This window comes from Tursiops truncatus, chromosome 19 (genome assembly GCF_011762595.2).
Source record: "Tursiops truncatus isolate mTurTru1 chromosome 19, mTurTru1.mat.Y, whole genome shotgun sequence".
Taxonomy (NCBI): Eukaryota; Metazoa; Chordata; class Mammalia; order Artiodactyla; family Delphinidae; genus Tursiops; species Tursiops truncatus.
The window spans coordinates 21,111,284-21,123,252 of record NC_047052.1 but is presented as its reverse complement, the minus strand read 5'-3'; the positions used below and the strand labels follow the sequence as shown (position 1 = coordinate 21,123,252).

The 11,969-nt window shown below is 41.1% G+C and overlaps 1 protein-coding gene across 7 annotated transcripts in view; it reads right to left on the bottom strand.

Moving 5' to 3' along the window:
* Positions 1 to 415: 415 nt before the first annotated feature.
* CDH11 (cadherin 11) overlaps positions 416 to 11,969 on the bottom strand; it is a 140,101-nt gene continuing 128,547 nt past the window's right edge. For all 7 annotated transcript variants that reach the window (XM_033845170.2, XM_033845166.2, XM_033845168.2 and 4 more), the window contains 2 exons: positions 4,097 to 4,348; positions 416 to 1,739 (listed from right to left, as the gene is read on the bottom strand). In XM_033845170.2, the coding sequence (XP_033701061.1) occupies positions 1,243 to 1,739; positions 4,097 to 4,348 (749 nt within the window). In that variant the 3' untranslated portion in view covers positions 416 to 1,242. The remainder of the gene's footprint in view (positions 1,740 to 4,096; positions 4,349 to 11,969) is intronic.

Genomic DNA, 11,969 nt, shown 5'->3' with positions numbered 1-11,969 from the left:
ATGGGGCATAAAATCTCCATCTTGAACTTCAGAGTTCTGATAGTTTCATTCCCTCATGGACTCGTTTCTCATAACCATCAAATTACTGATACACAAGATAAACGCATATTATATAACAAGTATTGCAAAATCATAGACTGACCTAGATCTTTAGCATCCTTCTTTTATAGAAGATGCGTGTGAAGAGAAGTCAGGAAGCTAACACCGAGAATGTACAAAAGAGCTTTAAACAATGCTACAGAATCTTGTCTGAAAAAACATTTGTAAAACATATTTGATTTTAAATAAACAATAAAAGCAGCAGACTACAACAGATCATAAATAGAGTTATTAAAAGATCACAAATATCTTAAATTAGAATTATAAATGGGTCATTAGAAATAATTTTTTTCAATGTTAAGAATCAAACCCAGAATTAAAAAAGAATCATTTTTTTATTTCAAAGGTTGCTTCTTATATTGAAGCTCATATTAAAGCAACAGTACAATGTTCATAAAATATAAGTGTGATGCCGTAACATTTCTTACATGTCAGAATACTGATATTTGTATGTATACTAAAATAAGAACTTTAAAATTGTACAAATAGATACATTAAAAATGACATAGAAATAGGGCGCCTCTCACTGAAACAAGACAGTTATATCTGGCACGTATTAGTTTAAGATGAAAGTAGAAGCAAAAAGATTTACAAGAATCAGCAGTAACAAGATTGATACTCAAGAGACATAATTGTACATTGTATTGTACATACATTGTATGGGTTTAAGCTGGCTGAATATTATATATTTCAAGTTTAAAAATGCACTACATATAGAGTGTCCATAGTTTAAGGCGAAATTACAGCTCAGAACTGTTGTCCTTTCTAATTTTGTGGAAGCTTCTTTGACAAATTTAAAAAAAAAAGAAGAAAAAAGGACTTAGATGTTCATAACACATAAACAATTTCCCTTCATTGTGAGTTCACCGTTAGACTTCCCCTTCTCTTAAATATTTTGTATGCCAAGTGGTTTTCCTCTAGCCAAGTTGATAAACTTCAATATTTGCCTTTTTGTGAGAAAAGGTACTTCACAGTATTTACCACTTTGATGTCCTTGCAGTTTTATTAAATGTATCCTCTCTGTAAAACTTCGCTTGTTTTAAATGAGCCTTTCCTTGTTTTAAAAAAATACCTGTTTACATATCTTCTAGATTCTTCAGAACACCAGACACAGTTCTTAAGGCCAAATTTGTATCGTTTTCGTTAAGAGTCGTCATCAAAAGTGTCTTTGGAACCGTACAAGTCTGCTAGTTTCTTAAATCGAGGTCCCCAGTTCTGCAGGTAGTCATAGTCCAAGTCTGAATCTGTGGTGGCCGACTCTAAGGAACTCAGGGACCCGGCCACAGAGCCCCTGCCTTCGTAACCATAGATCTGGATGGAGTCATAAGGAGGGGCGGTTGGGTCATTATCCGCCTCCTGTATTCTCGTGTTGATGAAGTCATCCACATCCACACTGTTGGGTGCTGGCCGGAGCCCAGGTCTAGGCATGTACTGATATTCAGGTTTTATGTCTTTGCGAGGGATAAATCCATTGATACCATCAGGGTTCTGGAGGGTGGCAATATCAAAGGCTTCTGTGTCTTCTTCCCCACCCCCCTCATCATCATAGGTAATGATGTTCTCACGGACATCTTCTTCCTCGAAGACAATGAGTGGTTCTTTCTTTTGCCTTCTCAGTGTCACAAACAACACTACGATGACTACAGGGGGAAAAAAAGAAAAAGAAAGGAAGCATAGGTTAAGCCCAGTCTTCTGGGTTCTTTTCCCAGGGAAACTCTGCTTACCTTAAAGTATGGTGTACACATGCTTCAGAACTGGGACCAGTCTATGAAATGAGAGCTTTACCTGGAATCCCCAAAGATGTGCAAAGTTGCCCTACACCTGGCTCTTCATCTGCAAAATGCTTCCAGGAAAATATTATATCAAAACAAACTGGCAAGTTGGAACTATTTTGAGTTTTTACAAATGAATCCAACATTATTTAGAAGTCATCTTCAGAATTATTAGGAAGATTCTAAATGTGTCCGTCTGCAGCCTCTTAAAAGTGGGTTATGCCTGTTTCTTTTTGCAAAGGAAGACAGCTGCCTCTCCAAAGTTTACAAATGAGGACATTCAGAGACTTGAGGTCCTAACTTTCTACAGGAGGTGCTGAGCCCCTGCCCAGAGTTCTGAGGTGGGGTCAGCATTGACCTTACTCTACCTTTATAAGAAATCTTATCATAAGCATGGCTAGACTCTCTTCAGACCACTGTATAGAAGAGGGGTAGTTTATAAAGACCCCCAAGAGACAAATGACAAATCTTCTCTATCTGAATACAGGGAAACAGCATCAGCTGAAACTCCAGATGAAACCACTGTAACTGTCTCTTCCCTGGGAGAGGGGATTCCACTAAACTCAGGGCATGTAGGATGAATAAGCAGAGTTGCTTATAAGGAAAGCTCTGACACTGTTTCATTCCCTATCAACCCCCCCACCTCCCCACAATGTTCCATTGGAACACTCGCCCACACACTCAGCAAGATTGAAGAAAGTGTTTGTGGCTGAATTTGGCAAGTGACTTGAGAGCCCCTCTGGGTCCACCATCACTCTGAGATGCAGGGATGAGGGTCTGCACTGGACCAGACTGTGAACGGCTTCCAGTGCTCAGCAGGCAGTGTCTTTCCCCTGTGCCTTCTGTAACAGCACCCTCACCAGGCTCATTCTTTTTCACTTTCTTTTCTTGGCTGACTCTTTATCTTTCATCACAAAAATCCTTCCTGATATGCCATTCTGATACCAGACAGGGCTATTGGTATCCACTCTATGTACCCACCTGGCCATCACCGTGACACGTGTCACACTGTTCACACATCTGCCTCCACCACTAGATTATGAACTTAGAGCTTTTCTGTTTTCTGCTCCCTCTGCTAGGACTATCCATCCATCCCAGCCCCTTTCCCCAGCTGGAAAGCTCTTTCAGCATCTGATAAGTATGTTACATCCTCCAGGAAGTTGTCTCTGACCTTCCCAGTCAATGTCAGGTACTTTCTACTCTTGTGCTCCCACTGCCTTAGGTTCGTGTCTCTATCATGGTGCTCACCATGTGCCTCTGCAATTTATCTGCTCATGCCTATTTTCCTCAATAGACTATGAACTTTTTGATCACTGAGATCTTGTATGATTCTTCTCTTTATCCCCCAGGGCTGAACACAGGGGCTGGTACCCAGAAAATACTCATGAACTATTGGTTGAACTAAACTTGCTGGCTCTTCCCTATGTATCAGGGACACATTAATTCATTCAGTGAAGAACTAACCATCATGGAACAAGTATAAATTTGATGTCAGACATACTTAGATTTGAATCCTGACTTTTTTGTCATACACGAGTTCTGAGACTTTGGGACGACTGATCTAATCTTCCTGAGGCCCAGCACTGGTAGATGCTACCTGCATCAGCACATTCCTGCTGTTACAGAGTAAACCACAGGTGGGACTATGTGCAGAAGAGGGGCACCTAACTCAGCAGGCAAGTGCAGGAAAAGCTGCTCTGGGCTCCCCATGAGCTGATGCATGCACCCAGATATTACGTATGACATCTAGAGGAGGAGCCCAGATCCAGCTTCAGCCAGGCCAGTCTTCATCCAGTTCCTTGAGTCCTTCATAGACCGTCTTTGACATCACGATTATTCTTTCTACCTCTAACTCTTCTCATTCCTCTTGTAAGGCTCACCATTGTTCATATACTAGGTCTTTGCCTAAATTCCTCTCCTGAAAAATCTCTGATGTTCAACCCCGTCCCCTGCTGATGCCCCCAGATGTCTTCTGTTATGCAGTCCTGTGATGCCTGGCATTTGCTCATCACAACCACCCCCAACTCGGCTCTAATGCTTGTTAAGTTGCCTGTTCCCCCACCATACCCTAAAATACATGAGCAGGCAGGCATCCCCTCTTTTTTGTCTCAAATTGCCTCCACGGCATATAGCACAAATCCCGGTAACTTGAGAAATATATGTGTTTCAAGGATGGGCATCTGGTTGAAAGGCCCTTCCTACAGGTAACCTGGGAGGTCCCTTACCCAGGAGAATGACAATGCAGGCAAGGATGGCGATCAGCGCCCCAGTGCTCAGGCCGGCGTTCAGGATGTAGGCCTCTGCGTTGCAGGACAGCAGTGCCCCGTTCACATCACACCCACAGACCTTGATGGTGAGGGTGTTGGTGCTACTCATGGGAGGGATTCCACCATCACTGATCACAATGGGCAGGAGGTACAAATCCTGCTTCTGCCGACTGAACCCTCCGCGCCGGGCGTACACCCCTGCGGTGTTATCTGTTGGAAGAGGGGAGACAAGGTGTACTCGCAGAGCAAGACCACGGAATCACAGACTTCACATCTTTGCATTCAGCTTGGCTGATCTGAATGTGCTCTTCTCACCCCAGGGCTACAATCTGAATCCTCCCCACTTGTTCTTTAATCTAGACATCTATAGAAGCCACAGTCATTTGGCATGAAAAGGATCCCTGAGTTTTGTCCCATCTCGAAATGAAACGCAGAAATCAGCTCTTTTTTATTTCATCGATATGAATGCCTTCAGTGGCCGGGTAACCACACCATTTTCTGTTTGGGTGTTGTCCCTTTCCTCAAATACAAGGAAGTATGGGCTTCAATTCCACACTCTATGTTAATATACGATAAAATTAAATATATAGGCGAGTGTGAGAAAAAACACACAAAACCCTTCTTTTTTCAAGTTTGTACTTTCCCTACTTCGTGACAAGCCTTTGGCCAGTTTTTGTTACTTTTTTGAGAGATTTCTAATCTACCCTCAAATCTTGCCCAAACTATGAACCCACTTATAAGTCCTAAAGGAAAATATTATCTTTAAAGTGGAAATATTTTATAAACCCAGCAGCAGGTTTACAGTTTCTCTGAAATTCAGCCACCCAGTTAAACCTGTCATTCCTGCTTAAAAAGATGACGTTTTCTCTGCTGCTCACACAACACAGCCCACATCTACATGGTGGATCACCAGATAGTTCTCTGATCTAGATTTTACCTTGCCTTCTAGGCTCATGCCCGCCCCTTCCCACACACCCCGGTTCAGCCTGCTGTGCAGAACTCGTGTCTGTTCCCCAGCACACTACACTCTTTGTACGCCTTGGCTTTGACCCTTTGCTTTAATGCCCCCAAAAGCCATTCCTTTGATCATTACAAGTCAGCTTCTCAAGCCTCAAAACTGAATCCAAAAGTCACTTTCTGGGAGCCGTTTCTAGACCTCTCCCCTCTTCTCCTTTGTGACCCATCCCACTGTACGTTCCTACAGAAATCAGCCTCCCACTCTTCTGTCATTATTTGGTGGCATAACTACTTGGGTCTCTCCTAGACTGTGAACTTCCAGACAATAGGGGCTTTTATCTGATTCATCTCAGTCTCTCCACTGCTGGACACACAGCAGACATTCAATAAATATTTGTTGAACAAATGTCGTAACCTTGTTCTGGGAAAAGTTTCACCCAAGTTCCAGATGTTGGTTTTCATGTATTTCCCAATTGTTTGTAACCTATTCCTCCAAATGCTTCCTCATCGTGTTTTCTGCATATCTCTACCAGCCATAAAGAATTTTTCTAGGCCATATGCTCTGCATTTGGAAAACATCGCTATTATAAAACTGTGGAAGTTTTGAATATACTCCATCAAATTATACACACACACATCCACACACACACATCCTCAATATGGCACACATGTTTTTGTGTGAGTTAGGAATCAGTAATTTATAGCAACAAGAATGTTATGACCAACATGATGGCCCAATAGCCAGCATGCTTTAAATGGATTGACAGGACCATGAATTAGCTCTTGTGGTAGGAAAAATTATCTTAGAATCTAAAAATTGAATTCATATATTTTAGGTTAAAGGAAATGTAATATATTCTGTGTGAGATAAAAAATACATACAAATGGCAGATTCAGTCTCATTTAGGACTGAGCAGATATTCTGAGTATTGCAGAAGGTAAGGTGTGTGTACCTGCTGGCTTTTGGCAAGACTTATTTTTTTTTTTTTTTTTCGGTACGCGGGCCTCTCACTGTTGTGGCCTCTCCCGCTGCGGAGCACAGGCTCCGGACGCGCAGGCTCAGCGGCCATGGCTTACGGGCCTAGCCGCTCTGCGGCATGTGGGATCTTCCCGGACCGGGGCACGAGCCCGTGTCCCCTGCATCGGCAGGCGGACTCTCAACCACTGCGCCACCTGGGAAGCCCCTGGCAAGACTTATTAATGACTGATCCTCTGCCCTTTGCTACCAATCTCTCAATAAAAACAGGGCAGAACAGCTAGCCCTCATTTCTGTATTTTCTGAAGTTTGTGTGATTGGTGTATATTGCTCTTACCACTGGAGGAAAATTATATGTACTATGAAAAATCATGAAAAAATAATAATAAGCTGGTCAAATAGAATGTTAATATTCAGTTTCCTGACTGTTCTTTCCTATTCTAGGCTATAACATTGTTGTATGCTTAACAAATACAAAAAATTTACATATCTACATAATTAATTCAAATGTTATTTTTTCCATCTCATAAATTTCTTTTGAATTCAAGTAAGACTTTCACAAATGAAATGTTAAAATATCGGGGCTTCCCTGGTGGCGCAGTAGTTGAGAGTCCGCCTGCCGATGCAGGGGACACGGGCTCGTGCCCCGGTCCGGGAAGATCCCACATGCTGCAGAGCGGCTAGGCCCGTGAGCCATGGCCGCTGAGCCTGCGCGTCCGGAGCCTGTGCTCCGCAGCGGGAGAGGCCACAACAGTGAGAGGCCTGCGTACCGCAAAAAAAAAAAAAAAAAAGTTAAAATATCTACCACATTTTAATGCTCTGAAATGTCACAAATGCCATCGTAAATAAAAATGAATATGAAAAATTTACGAAGAAAAGCAAATTAATTGCTCAGTCAAATATACCTCTCTGATACAAATGACATCCCCAAGAGGGCATTCACTTAGTTTATCTATTGGGTTCCACCCTGTTACCCATGGTGTAGTTTGGAGGGAATGTGACCTGAGTGTTTTTATTTTTTTAAACCCGTGGAAGCCATAATTTAAAATCTGTTTTTCAATGTGCCATCCATGCAAGACTGTACCTCCGGATCATAGCAGGCTGGCTTACACATGAAGGTAATTGAAAATCACACACTAATGGAAAACATGTTTCTGAGCAGGACACCAGCCTGCAAAGTCAAGATGTTTCACATTCTGAACAGCTGAGTCCTCTCAGACACACTAACTATGAAATGAAAGCTCATCAAAGTACCCTGCTGACTGAACCATTTACTGTCGCTGAGTGATTCATCAGTAGAATCTCGAGAACTTTTAAAAAGTGTCTTCTAGTCAAACATGTTTCACATATGGATTTTAAGATTAGTTTGAGAGGTGGAAAATAAATGGAGTGAAGGTCTCTTTCTGGGCATATTCTAAATCCATGCTTTAGAATGAGTCACTTGTCCTGTCAGAGCCTCACTTATTCATCTTTAAAATGAGGACACTGGTTGATATCAAGCATGCCTCATGGGGTTGCTATTGGAACCAAATAATATAATAAAAGCCCATGGTTGTCCTCTGGGCTGTGCTTCCAGAGGGCTCAGGAATCATTCTACCAGAAAACCTAGCACTAGTATTGAGATCCTCCAGGGATGGTGAACTGGTGAAGGGTAGATATGGTTAGACAAGAAGCATGTCTAACCAGACTAGTTTGGCACTTAGGTGGTTACTGTGGTACATAGGTAGTTGCTGTGGCATGAATGCATAAAATATCCCCCCTCTAGATCTAAGTGGCCCCAGCACCAATGCAGGGATGAGTTTTTCTGGGGGAGGGCCATATCAGAGGAGACAGTGCCATATTCTCTGATAGTCTTTCTTGTGGTCCACTCTGATCACTGATCTTTTACTAACAAAAAGAGCCACTATGGGCAGGGATTCCATGAAAATCAACTCTAGAAAAACAAACGGAAAAAGAAACACACAGTAATAAAAAAAACCCTCTAGGAAATCAATTTTGCATCTTATGTTTGGCTACAGATTCTCTCATCTAAATTATTTTAATTAGCCAGCTACTCCCTATCTGTCTTTGAGAGGGTCCCCTTACTTTGGACATACACATTTCTGAGGTTTATTGGTGACCCAAGAAAAAAATAAGAGCTTCTGTGAGGACACGTTTTCAGGGAAGTGTCAAATTGGCTCCATGGTTAATAAGATGAGGCAGAAAACGACAAATGTTGTATGGATTTTTAAATTTCCATCAAAAGATTTCTCAGACCCTTCTCCTTTATAAAGCTTCCAAAGAGCAAATCTCTCAGTATTTGGGGTCAGACAGACCTGGGTTTGAATCTCGACTCTTCTACATATCAATTGCCTGACTTTTAGACATGTTAGGTAAATGTCTTGATTTGCTGCATTCTCATCCAGAAAGCTAATAATTTTTAGGGTTAAATTTGATTCCATTCATAAAGGTACTTAGCATAGTGCCAGGCTGTTGGAGATGCTCAGTAAATATTAATTCTATTCTGGAAGCTCTCCTCTTGGTGCAGTAGACTAATGAGGAAGAGAAACATACTGACAAAGAGAGGAAAGTGAATTCTTGGAAATGTCATCGCAGTTTTGAATGCAGTTGCCTACATAGAAGGGCTCATCATCCAGAGGCAGGAGATAGTTCATGCTCTTCAATCCTGGGTGATATATTTCCCATGGTAAGAAAATGTTTTTCTTTTTTTTTTTCTTTTTTTTTTTTTTTTTTTTCGGTACGCGGGCCTCTCACTGTTGTGGCCTCTCCCGCTGCGGAGCACAGGCTCCGGACGCGCAGGCTCAGCGGCCATGGCTCACGGGCCCAGCCGCTCCGCGGCACGTGGGATCTTCCCGGACCAGGGCACGAACCCGTGTCCCCTGCATCGGCAGGCGGACTCTCAACCACTGCGCCACCAGGGAAGCCCAAGAAAATGTTTTTCAAGCACCTCGGTGTTTCATCCTGACACCCAATGTTCTCCTCCCTGGCCACAAACATGGAAGCAGTTAGCAGTTCCTTTTTCTTACCCCTACTTAGGCAAAAACTTGTAAATGAGGCTATAAATTACTAGTATATGTGATGTACAAATTGTAGTATTTCTATTAATGGAAAATAAATTCAGGTTTCAAATTTTTATGGCTACAACCTGGACTCCTAACCGTATGCTGTTTTTATCTGCACACTTTGTCATTACACTAACAAAATGTAAAAGTTCCTGATAATGATGTCTCCATGGTACCAGTTTAGAGATGCAAATGTATGGGCTATGATGATGATGTCACCCAAGGGAGGAATATATACAACTGATATTAAAAGGGAAAATTATGATAGGGGAGCAGCCTTTGATACACAGACTGCACAGAGTGCCAACCTTGTATTAGGTAAAAAAATAATGGGAACAGGGCAAAATGGGCAGTATATGGGCATAGCCCCTGCATATTAACAACCTGAAAAGAGGAATCACTGAAGCAAAGGATTAGTACTTTCTGCTCTCACCATGATGTCAGGAGAGAGGCTTGGCCTGAGGTGAGAGAATGTTGCCCCAGTAGCTTTCCTAAAGAGCATCTTAAGATGCTCTTCCTTACCACTTCTTTTCCTCTGTCCCTCTCTGTTCCAAAGCTAAAAATTCCCCCACTGATCAACTTGATCAGAGATACTTCAGCCTGTGAAGATAGGCGCTGTCTGCATCAGACTGGAGCCCATCTCTTGAGACTGTTAAAGAAAAAAAAAAAAAATATGGAGAATCTAGGCCAAGCCTTAAGCCTTGCTCTTATTTAATTCACTTCTGACCTAAATCTACCCACTCTACCCTTTCCGCTCAAACCTCAGAGACAAAGTAGATCTATCTACCACATTAAAAGCTTCCACACACTTGAAGACAGTTATGCAGTCACTAGTAGAATAATCATTATTTGATTACTTTCTTCTGGGTCCTCTCTACTTTCCTTAGAAATGTGGCAATAGCTGTATAAGAATAATGAAAAAATATATATATACATATATATATATACATACATATATATATAGTGTGTCCCAAAAGTCTCAGTGGAGTTTCAAGTTTAATAATTTCAGAAGTATACATGCTATACAATTACAAAAGACATCATTGAAAAGTGTAATTATTTAGGTTTTTTAATACTCATTTAGAGATGTGATTTTTGAAAAATTAATTTCAATTTTTGACGCCAGTATTTGCCACCTTGAATCTGAGGGAGGGACTGAAATAATAGAAATTTCAAATAACATTTTTAAAGTTTGTAGCATTAATTTTCTGATATGACTAATGCTTAAAGGTGAACTTAATAGCTTGCGTATATATCTTTTCTTGTCTTTCTGAACACCGTACGAGCCATCTATCTACCCATAGTCACTGCTCATATTTCATTTCACAGTCTACGGTAACTGTTCGAATGTCTGTCCTCTCCATCAGACAGTAACCTCCCTGAAGGCAAGAACCTTGCTCACTCATCACTGTTCGGTTAGCAGCATTTTGTGTGTTAGAGGAATAAACAGTTGAAGGATGTTTCTTTCACTATATCTCAGCATCCATCTGGCTTTCCCACACAGTCAGATTTTACTGATTAGCTTGCCATCAATTTCCAGACTCCATCTTCTCCCACTTTGTACGTTTGAACCCAACTCCATCAGCACTGCCTGTATCAATATTATGGATCTGTTCCTAGTAAATATCATCTCTTTGTCTCATTATTCTTTTCTCATTATTTAGGGTGAGTCAGATCCAACTAAGTAACATTTATCGAGCTGCTAATATGTGCAAACCTTATTCCTTGTTACTTCCTCCTACCTTATCCCAAAGAATTTTTAAATTATGTGCAGAAAGTATAATTACCTTTATTTTATATGAAAAGAAATGGAGGAAGCAATTGATCACAATAACATGGAAAATACAAACGAAACTAGGATTCAAACTCCTCTAGGTTTCACTCTTTTTTCCCAGTGCACAGCAGACCCTAGAATCCTGATATTATTGCATGCCAATTACATTGGTTCTTTTTTTTTTTTTTAACCAAATTTCCCCAACATGGTTAGTTAATTAGATGGACACCATCACCGCCTATAGCTAAATTCAGATAGACTCAGGTCCCAGATAAAAGAGCTGCTCTTAGAAACCTAAGATGTTTATGTCAGAGAGACCTACAAAGAATTAAGGGCACTCATTCAACACCTCTCTTCCCATAGCACTTCCAGAAACACACACACACCTTCAGAAACAAGCCAACATGCAAGGGGCAAAAAGAAATCTATTATTTTCTCAATATTTTGGAATAAAGGAAATGCTACAATCAGGTAAATTCTATGAGACTAGCCTTAAAATATTAATGCAGAAAATTGTTTGATCCAAGACTCTGATGGCTGTAATGTTTCCCCTCTAAATCAAGGAGCTACATACTACAGGGGAAGGGGGAGGATCATGATCTTTTACTTAACACCTTTGACACTGAGGGATCGGCAAAATACAAAATGCAACAAATAACACTGTGGAATAATTGCCTATGTGCATGTGTGTATGAGGCATCTAAGTGTGCCCTGTTCCTGGTATCAATAGACTTTTCATTGTTATAAATTATCACATCCCTTAGAATCAACTCTCCCTGCACTTTTGTTAGAGGACAATTTTCTCCTTGGTGATAGGGAGGGAGAAAGTAATATATTTCTTGGTTTAAGACAAGGAAAACTACCAAGGAATTCAGCGGGATATAAACATTTAGGGTCTTTTAGTGAGTTGAGAAATCCCAAGAGTAGTTAAGTCAGTGACCAGAGGGAACCTTGAAAGAAGAATCTGTCTGATCCACCAAGAAGACCTATTTCTCTTTCTCTTGAATTGAGGAGGGGGTGGGTTTCCAGATAAATTGTATTCTGTGTTGGACAAGCTGCAGC